At 42.9% G+C, this 9,522-nt stretch overlaps 1 protein-coding gene across 2 annotated transcripts; it reads left to right on the forward strand.

Annotated features, from left to right (window-relative positions):
* The first annotated feature begins 227 nt into the window (after window positions 1–227).
* LOC143519240 (uncharacterized) lies at window positions 228–7,880 on the forward strand. 2 transcript variants are annotated; one of them, XM_077012462.1, is made up of 4 exons: window positions 228–322; window positions 540–661; window positions 4,810–4,895; window positions 6,821–7,880. In XM_077012462.1, the coding sequence occupies exons 1-4, from the start codon at window positions 258–260 to the stop codon at window positions 6,965–6,967; spliced, it is 420 nt and encodes a 139-aa protein (XP_076868577.1). In that variant the 5' UTR covers window positions 228–257; the 3' UTR covers window positions 6,968–7,880. The 2 variants fall into 2 exon arrangements, 1 of the variants encoding a protein (XP_076868577.1); XR_013132388.1 differs by lacking the exons at window positions 228–322; window positions 540–661 and adding exons at window positions 2,584–3,828; window positions 3,928–4,005.
* The last annotated feature ends 1,642 nt before the right edge of the window (window positions 7,881–9,522 follow it).

Consider the following 9,522-nt stretch of genomic DNA (forward strand, 5'->3'; position numbering starts at 1 on the left):
TTGGATACGTTTTAAAGTTCAGACTCTTCTGAACGTTTTGATACCACATATGTGCATGTATGTGAAAAATCCAGGGACTAGTTTGCGCTCAAAGATGTGTGTGATTTTGCACATTATGCAAATTAACTCGAAATCTAAGTGGGCGGAGCTTAATGGTTGTATATTATTTGTCCTATTGAATTTAGTCAAGGAATGTATAGGAACTGGAATTTTGGTTCTAGGACCTACGGTGTAGGAGATATGGACAAAAAGTCAATATGGTCCGCTATAGCGCCACCATCAGGCCAATTTGGCTCCCTGTATGGGAATCTGGTCCTTGGAGGTAACTGAACCTTTTTGCCAAGTTTGGGGTTTCTAGGCATTACGGTCTAGGCTGCACAATACGTTTTAGGTCAAAAAATGGGACAAAGAATAATAATAAGAAAGAAAAATCCTAACAATTACAATAGGGTTCCCACACTATGTGTGTGTGAACCCTAATAATGTAAACATCGTGCATTTAAAAAGAGAAACGATGCTTTCATGGCTATTGCACGTAGGCGGTGTAACGCACGTGCGGGTCCTGCAGCCCAGCCCACTGGAGAGTCTATAGGCTTCCAGAGCTTCATATATAACCAACTGGTGCAACGTCGCGTGCCAGCAGCAGCCTCCGCTTTTTCTGGTGAGTCACAAACGAACTTTGTTCTTGCTGTAATTGTTTTAAATGCATTGTTTCACTTTTTTCCCACAACATTGCATATTGCATTTTGTAGCCTAACATTCGTTCAAGACCACTTTGAGCATTTCACACCTTGTGCAATGCGTTGTGCACACACACAGGTAAGCAACTAAGCAGTTTCAGAGTTCTGTGCACGCAAACATTTTCATTACTCTGCATGTAAGTTTTGTATAGCCTACTGAAGGGGACGCGCTACCTAAGTCACTTTGATTTTCGTTTTTTCTCCCGTGTGGTTGGTTTATTTCTGTGTGTCGACAGCAATGGCTTTTTTTTCTCGTTTTGGTGGTTATCAAACGTTGTGTAAAATCAGAAAACTCTGCGCGTAGTTTTGGAAAATTGGTGTAGCTGGAAAGTACAGCGCAGTTTGATCTATTAATGAGAAACACGTTATGGAACTTTTTACAACAGTGTCTCTTTCCAGCCGTAACTCGTGCACCTTTTTAAATAATAAAGGGCACCATTACTTTTTAAACATTATTCGACCAAGTCCAGTAATGATTGGGGACGTGCTCTCGGGGGTAACTAGGAGTGTTTTCGTGACAGACGAGTTGAAACGGTACTGATGGGTAGTATTCATGGCTATAGCAATGATTAAATATTTGGCAAACGTGACTATGAGATGGACCCAGTGTCAGAGGATTGGTATACTACATTAAGATTCGATATTATACTTCCATCTTGGTCAAAAGAGGAAAACGGTGCATTATATGGCTGCCTTGTACTGACTGATTGTAAAAGACTCAAAGACAGACAATGAGGGAGTACACTGAGCTCTTTATTCTAATCACTCCCAGGGTGAATTCAGAGAGTTACTGTATACATAGCTATACCCTATATGCATGTAGCCATGAAGGTGTATTGGACACAAACCTTCATCCAAACCTCACTTCAACAAAAAGCACAGATTGGAAGTTAGAAAAGTAGCACAAACAGTGCTCTGGGATGGCTAGGGAAGAGTGTGGGTTTAATAGGGACATGGTTCCGTAAAGGAGAGGTGAAAATTTGAATTCTAAAAGTCTGTGTTTAAAAATGGCATTACAATTTCCATGAAATGTCTTTAATTGCAGAAGAGCTTGATTAAAAGCTTGTTCTCTGCAGCCACTGGTTGGTTCACACAGATAAGATTGTTGTGACACTTGCATGTTGAGTAGTCGGTATGATTGGTTGATTTGTTTCAAGGGCCCACAGAAGCTTTTTAACTGCAGTGATCAAGTGGGTGGATAAATGGATCCAGTTCTTAAGGCGATTCCAACTGTATGCAAACTTTACTTTGATCAAAAAACTTGGCATGAGTTTCACGAGCATGCACACGGAATACAGGCATCTAGATGTGCTCATTTAATGTTTAGGTGAGGGAACAGACAGGGGCATTTAAACTGGGATTTTTGCTGTTCACAGTAAAAAAAAAGTTGCAGCATCGATATAATTGGGTTTTGTTTTTATTGTTATTAAAATGCTAATGAATATGCATGTTTATTGTATGTAAATAATAAAGTGGTTAATGGACATTTTGATAATGTAATGTTCTCCATACATGTTAATGGATCTCTGTAGGTGATGCGTGTAGACTAATACATGTATTACAGTCCTCTTTATAGGCTCTTTATAGGATAATAATCTTGATAGATGCTCTCATTGGTACAAATTGCATGAATGGCCATATTTTCTTCGGTGGTAGAAGGCCGTTTGTTTTGAGCGTGCTTAGATGGAGTCCGACTCTTGACTCTGTGGTATCACTACACATATATCAGCTATGTTGGTGACCGCGCATTGTTATTAGCGGTTCCCGCAGTAACTGTGATATGAACACTACAGACATGTGAGGTGGGGCAGGACAGGGGTGGGGTTTGTGAGGGAGAGCCTGGGTCTTCACCTGCAGGATCTGCAGTCTGTATTTGAGACCCCCCGCCTTCATTGTGGGGCAGGAGGGGGAGGGCAATGCATTTTGGAAGACGATTGGTTGGGAGAGCGAAGAAAAATCAGATTTCCTTCTCACTCCCATGGGGCATGGTTCATTTATCTAGAGAATGGTGAAATGGGCAACCAGACTTACTAATCATGCCCTTAGTTCAGAGCTGGCATGCTTCTCGTCTCCATGTGTAATTGATATTGCACTAGTGGAAGGCAGATTTAAACCTTTTACTGCGATAAAACCTGTTCTGCATTCTGATGAAAACATGTCTTTGCCAGTCATTCAGCTACTATAAAATTAAGAACGAGATGATGGATCTGTATGCTATTTAAACCTGTTAGGCAAGATGTGAGCCTTGAATCCCTTAAGAGAAAGTCATGGCTGTGCCAAAATCTACTATCTAGCATCCATAACGCTCACTGAACATCTACTTGGATGTTAAACTTTTTTTTTTTTAGATATTCAGCTTCCAATTTTAGGTAAAGCTTTTCACATATGTTAACACACTTCAGCTCGACACACTTGGACCAGATGCTCCAAAACTCCTGGTCAAGATTCTCCTCCATGAAACCAGACCCCATCCACATAACCTGATTCTTAGCAGGTAAATACAGCTAAAATACTATTGAGAACTATAACTGCTCCTTTGGCTAAGTTATTCTAGAAGTAAGTTTGGCCCTTTGGGGGGCGCGGGAGAGAGAAACAGTATAAAGGTATGAAAGCAGTTTTACTTTGTGTTCACAGTGCTCTTTAATGGGCATATTTGTGGAAGTGGCTGTGTTATGGTAATGGGTTCTTACGTTTGGAGACCAGAATTCCATCTTTGATTTCACACATCAGTTCAAATGTGTTTCTTTTTTGTTTTTTTGGGGTCCCCCCCTGGGTCTCCTTGTTTTAATCCCTTTTTTGTTTTTGAACTCTCAAGTGTTCAGCAGATGGGCAAAGTCATATCCAAGTTCCTAGTGCGTGGTCTCCACCCATAATTTTGTTGGGTATATCTAGAGCAAGCCACAGAACATTAGAGAGAGATGCTCCATCTGATTGGATGAGATGAGACTCTCCATCTGATTGGATGAGATGGTTTTATAAAAGGCTGAGCTAGCAAGGTTCCTCCCACACTAGGGTGCTTGGTTAGTTGCCTCATCCTGGAGCTTGGAGTCTGTAAGGATTTGCTTTTCTGGGCTGTTCAAGCACAGCTGTAGGTCCAGATGCTTCTACCATTCAAACAGGTTTTTTTTTTAGTTGGTAGTGTGTGCTCTGTTTTAATTACGTCTGTGTTTTTTCCAACCTCATATAGAACTTTTATAACCACGTTGCTCTTCTTCGTCGGCTCACGCTACCTCACAGCTCCAGGAAGAGCATTGTATGTGATCAGGTTGGCTTACTCTTCTCGGACATGTTGACGTGTACACTTCTGTGCCTTGTTTCCTGCTAGCTAAACTACTACTCGCTCTGTGTGTGTCTGAGTATTACGGCGGCTGCATCTAATGAACAGCCGCTTCCCTGCATGGGTGGGTTTGACATTCTTTCACATTACCGTCTGTTCCCCAACTGGATGGAGAACTTTGTCGTCCTATCTTTTCCAATCCACCCGTTCCTGAAGGTCCCAAAATGCTGTGGAGTAAAATGTTTCAACTACTGCCTTGACCGTTTTATGTAAGCAACAATAGCGACAGATTTCCGGATCTTTCTGAATTGGTGTCTGCAATTAACATAAGACCATTATGCAATTAACATAAGACCGTGGTTCATAAAATTTTTAGTTGCCACTTGTTTTGTGGAATTTTTGGTTGTGTTTTTGCATTTCTGCCACAGTTCAGATCTTCGTCAAACGCGCTTGTGCAGATGTTCATGTTGGCCCTGTGGTTGGCAGCCTAGTAGGTCAAACCCACACCAAGAGCTCATGGCAGTGTCCGCCGTAGTGGGACCAACCTCTGTTTGGAATCTGATGGACTTTGCTATAGCAGGATGAAGCGCAAAAGCACTGAGATGCTCTCGTTGCATCAGATCCTTAATGACTTTTAAAGGGTCCCTAAAAAAGTACTCAACACTTACTTAAGCTGAAGTAAGGTGTGTGTGTGTGTGTGTGTGTGTGTGTGTGTGTGTGTGTGTGTGTGTGTGTGTGTGTGTGGGCGCAATGCGAGGCCTTACGGATGCCCTGTCTTCTTTTCCTGTGCAGGTTCATCCTTTGTGTTTCTTCCAGACCCCACAGACATGATCATCAGACTGGGAAGACTGACTCCTGGATACTTCCATCTCCTTCAGGTACGTCTCCATATGGAGCAGTGTGTGCACATGCGTTGTGATCCAAGAGATTATTGTCATGAAGATAAATAAACTGGTGGTGACCAAGGTGAGCTCTCTGTGAAGAACCAGGACTGGCTTGTAAAAGATTAGGTGGTGTTGACATTGTGAAGAGCCTTTCTTTAGGCTGAGGAGATGGCAGTGTTGGGGATGGGGTCATCTATGAATGAGGGATTAACCTGTTGTTCACTGTGTAAAAGTTAATCCAACACAGCCTTGCTGTCTGTCTGTAGAAGCACAATGGAATCGCTGATTTGTATCTTTGGAAATTCCAGCTTTTGACTGCTGATGTGAGAATTTCCTAAACCTACAGTGTAACAGAGGAGTGCTTTAATTTACCATCTTGTGTTTTGTTTGAGCATTCTAGCAGGTTTTAACATTGCAGCCTGTTCAAACACTTATGTTGCATCTAGAGCTGGGCGATTAATCGATATTATCTATTAATTCGAATTTACAGTTAAGGACGATGTGTTTTTATGAAAATCAATTTTCTGAGTTTTAATTTTCACCACCGACGCTGCACTGTGGGCTCCCGTAGTTCAGTGAGTTTAGCACCTCCCACCCATCCGCTCTTAACACACATACACACACACATGACGGCGGAGCTTGTGCCCAAGAAAAGAGCAACTAGCTCCGTGATCTGGAGTTGGTTCGGTTTTCCGGCGTCAGACGTAGACCAAACAAGTCCTCGCTGTAAGGTGTGTTTGAAACCGATGGAGGGAGAGAGCGAAGAGTGCTATTCAGTTACGTTGTGAGTAAAGTTTCCCTCCGCGGGATATTTTGGATTAAGCAGTTTCTGCCTCAGTTACCGAACACGATTCAATGGATTTCGCAAGTGACCGTAGCACGCGGCCCCACACACCTCGCGTGAACCTGCGCGAACGGCAGAAGCGTTTATACGTCCGAAACGATATGTGGTAGTATTAAGTAACACCCCTCAAAAACAGGGGAATGAACATTTACCTGACAAAAATTAATGTAGCATTGTGTTCCAGGTTTGAAAAGTGCTGGAATTTAGGATAAAGTGAGGGCAGCCCTGTTATTAAAAAGGGCACCAAATTATTTATATCTATTTATTTTTTGAGGGTGTGTATTTATTTTAAGTTTGAGGGTGCATTGTGTCAGTGCTTAAACTATGTTGGAGAAAACATCCAGTAACTTTTAGAAGGCTCTCACTTGTTTACAATGGCTTGTTTCTGGTTGCACTTTAACCCCAAAGGGGAAATTTAAGTGAAAAATAAATTAAAACTTTTTTTTAACCATTCCTTTATCATCTGTAGTTTTTTAGTAGAGGAAAATAAATCTATTAAAATCGAAAATCGGATAAAAAAAAATTAATCAAAGATTGTTTTGGGGGGCCATATCGCCCAGCTCTAGTTGCATCCAATTGCAGAACTGAAGAAGGCATCAGAAAATTGTGAAAGAAATTGTGATTTTAGTTCATCTTATGAACTTATGAGGCTTAATAAAACTTGTTAAAGCTCGTTAATGGCGTCACCTTGTCAGCCTTTTCATTCACTCATCATTAGTTTGCTGCTCCAGTTGATGTGTGATGGGACACTGAGCAGAGCTGCAGGGTCCTAAACTCCCCAGGCTAAAGCCCATGCTCTCATGCAAACATGGCAAATCTCTGGTCTCTAGCTCAAAATAGATTTGCTTAATTAAAAAAACTTTTTTCACTTTTCACCATTGGTATTTCTCTAATCTAATTGAGACATTTAAAAATGTATAGTTTAGATTTTATTTGTATTTCTACAGTCTTATCAGTTCAGTTTCAGACTTTTGCTTCTTCGTCTCTTGCCTTTCAGCCAACATGGACGAACTTTCTACTAACTCACTTTCGTGTGTGTGTGTGTGTGTGTGTGTGTGTGTGTGTGTGAGAGCAGAGGCAGGTAGCCGGTGATGTCCAGGCACTGCCCCCAGATCGCTCCCTGAACCAGTTGGCCATGATCCTGGCCCTCCTGGGCCTCAGTGTGTCCTTCTACAGTGCCAAGCAGCTGCGTGTGAAAGCCCAGCAGGGTCCTGGGTCCTGAGCCACGGTCCTGCACTCCACTCTGCTCACACCCTGTAGGACCCAAAAAACCAAATCCACAATGGACAGTTGGGGAGAGATGGACAAACTTATCCAGCACCTTTTTATTCCTTTTTCCATGAATCACACTTTCCCCACGAGCCCTACTGGGTTTTCTGGGTATCCTCATTGTGAGGAACGGTCTGCCTCAGGTGTGGTACTACAGGGAAGGGGGTAAAACTCCGCCTGAGGGGCTGTTTGGGCTGTCGCAGGTAAAGCAGGCGGCATCCTGTGTGCAATAGCAGCCCGAGTCCTGATGGTCGCAGTGGTACATGCACCACACGGGTGTAGTATTAGTACTGTAACTCAGCCAACGCATCCAGCAACTTCAAGCCTGTGACTTGATGCCTTTTTAAAGGGAAGGTCACATGAGGGGGGTGCCTTGGCCAACTCTAAATGCATTTTAAAGGGGTAGTTCTCTGTGGCCTAGGAGTAGTGCAATTATTGAAAGCAGAGAAGGTAGTAGTTTATTTTTTAGTTTGGCCAGCTGCAGTTAAGGCTTCTCAGAGCTCCAAGAACTTGCACTAGAACAGCAGGAACAGACTTGGTTTGCACTGTTAAAATAAAGCCTAACATGTATGATGTTGGACTATTAAATATTTACTATACTGTGAAAAATAGCAATGTGAGCCTGGCATTCAAGTTTTAGGAATAAAATTAGTTTTTTTCTGTCGTACTTTAGAATTTTGTATATATTTTCACAATTTAGTTTCTTTTATTAACATCAGTGGCCAGAGGGTTAACATTATATATTTCTCAACTGTTTGTGTGTGAAATGAAAGTCAAACTTTGTGGTAGTCACTAAGAACTCATTTGTAATAATGATGAATATATGTTGCTATTTCAGAAATTCAAATAAAGCTGTGAAAACTGTTGAGAGGGTACAAACAAATGAATGGTGATGTCTCCTTCCCTTATTGTCCGCTTCTGTCTCGCCAAGATTGTTCCTTCCCAGGATCAACACCAACATTTACCTTATCATTAGGGATGGACCCTAACGCTAGAGTTTCCAGGCACTCAAACTACTGCAGGATAACTAAACATTGAGGAGTGAAACATACAGATCTGTTGGTGAACCTGACTTGTGTTAACATGTGCTGCAGTTGCATTTGCTGATCAAGTCCTCTGGAGGCATTTGATGAATTTTATAGGCTTAACTTCTTTAATTTATTGGTGACCAAGGTGAGCGCTCTGTGAAGACCCAGGACTTGCTTGTAAAAGCTTAGGTGGTGTTAGCATTGTGTTCTTTAATTTTAATAGCTTAACTTCTGTGGAAGCTCATGTTTCTGTGCACATGCTCTTCACACGGAGAGCATTAGGCTTTGGTGTCGTGTTGTGGCTTTAATGAGTCAGTGTACCAGTAAAGAACCACTGCTTCCATCTGCCCTAGTCTAACTCGGCACACGTCCACTTTCGCAGTGTCCACTGACGCATGTCCAACGGCAGCAGTCATCACTGCAGGTCATCACTACATCACTGTTACCTCTCTGAACCGGACGTGCGTTTTGCACCACCTAATTCGCTCGGCCTTCTGGGAGGTGAAGAGCCTCTCAGAAATGGTGCAGTGCATCAGTGGTTTGATCAGAACCGATCTTGACCTGTGGGAGAAATCTTTTGTATTCCAGATGTATCTGAGGCACATGCTGTATATTAGAGTGGGACAAACACAACCTCTGTGATGTGGTCTGCCATGACTCTGATCTCACTGCCCACAACCTTTAGAGAGCAATTTGCTCTAGTGTGCTGTCTTCCCTATGTTAGTCATGTGTGTCATCTACAATGTTATCGGTCCTCGGAATGGAGGCTGTTGGAATCCAACCACAGCCTGAGCAGTCTCGAGAGGAGCTTGATGACAACTGTGATCAACTGTGAACATTATATGAACATTTGATAAGGGTGAATGAAAGAGGCTTCATTTGATTCTTTGTTGGACAGCTTGTCCCTTATTGTGAGGAATCTTCATCTACAGAATCCAGTGAAACCCGTGTTTGGTTTCACAAGTAGGTGTGGCATCTTCGAGGGTTTCTAGACGGAAAGCAGGAAGTCCAAATATTGGGAGGATCTTTGCACGTATGCTTATACCACAGATGGTTTCATCCTCTACCGCCTCTGGCAAAACATCGAGAGGAAATGGGACGGCGTTTGTTTGAACGTTGAGGATATGAGTTCTTGGTTTGGCCTGGAATGCAATTGTTTTCAATCCCATGGTCCTCCTGATGGCAATTACAGTGAGAGGAGAGATGGGGCAACAAAGTGAAGGTGCCGGAGGGCGGGCAGTGCCCCTCTGCTGCCCCTCATGCCCTCACGACCTGCTGCGGGTCATTCAAAAGGGCTTTGACTGTTTCTGCAAGCTCTGCGATGGGAAAAGGGACAATGCCCTCAGTTTGCTGGGGCGGGGGGAAGTGATGTCACACCACCTCCGCCCTTCCCATGTTTGCTCGTTCAGGCAGATGTGATGTGATGTGACGTGAACTTTTCCCTTAAGCCTTCATCGTTCCTCTCTGCTCACACGCATCG

Source organism: Brachyhypopomus gauderio, chromosome 7, assembly GCF_052324685.1.
Source record: "Brachyhypopomus gauderio isolate BG-103 chromosome 7, BGAUD_0.2, whole genome shotgun sequence".
Lineage (NCBI taxonomy): Eukaryota > Metazoa > Chordata > Actinopteri > Gymnotiformes > Hypopomidae > Brachyhypopomus > Brachyhypopomus gauderio.

What these genes read in the sequence shown, in the direction of transcription:
- LOC143519240 (XM_077012462.1), top strand. Translation starts at nt 258, where the DNA reads ATGGTCCGCTATAGCGCCACCATCAGGCCAATTTGGCTCCCTGTATGG. An exon ending in TGGGAATCTGGTCCTTGGAG is followed by an intron (nt 323 to 539) that starts GTAACTGAACCT and finishes TATTGCACGTAG; the next exon opens with GCGGTGTAACGCACGTGCGG. An exon ending in AGCAGCCTCCGCTTTTTCTG is followed by an intron (nt 662 to 4,809) that starts GTGAGTCACAAA and finishes TTTCCTGTGCAG; the next exon opens with GTTCATCCTTTGTGTTTCTT.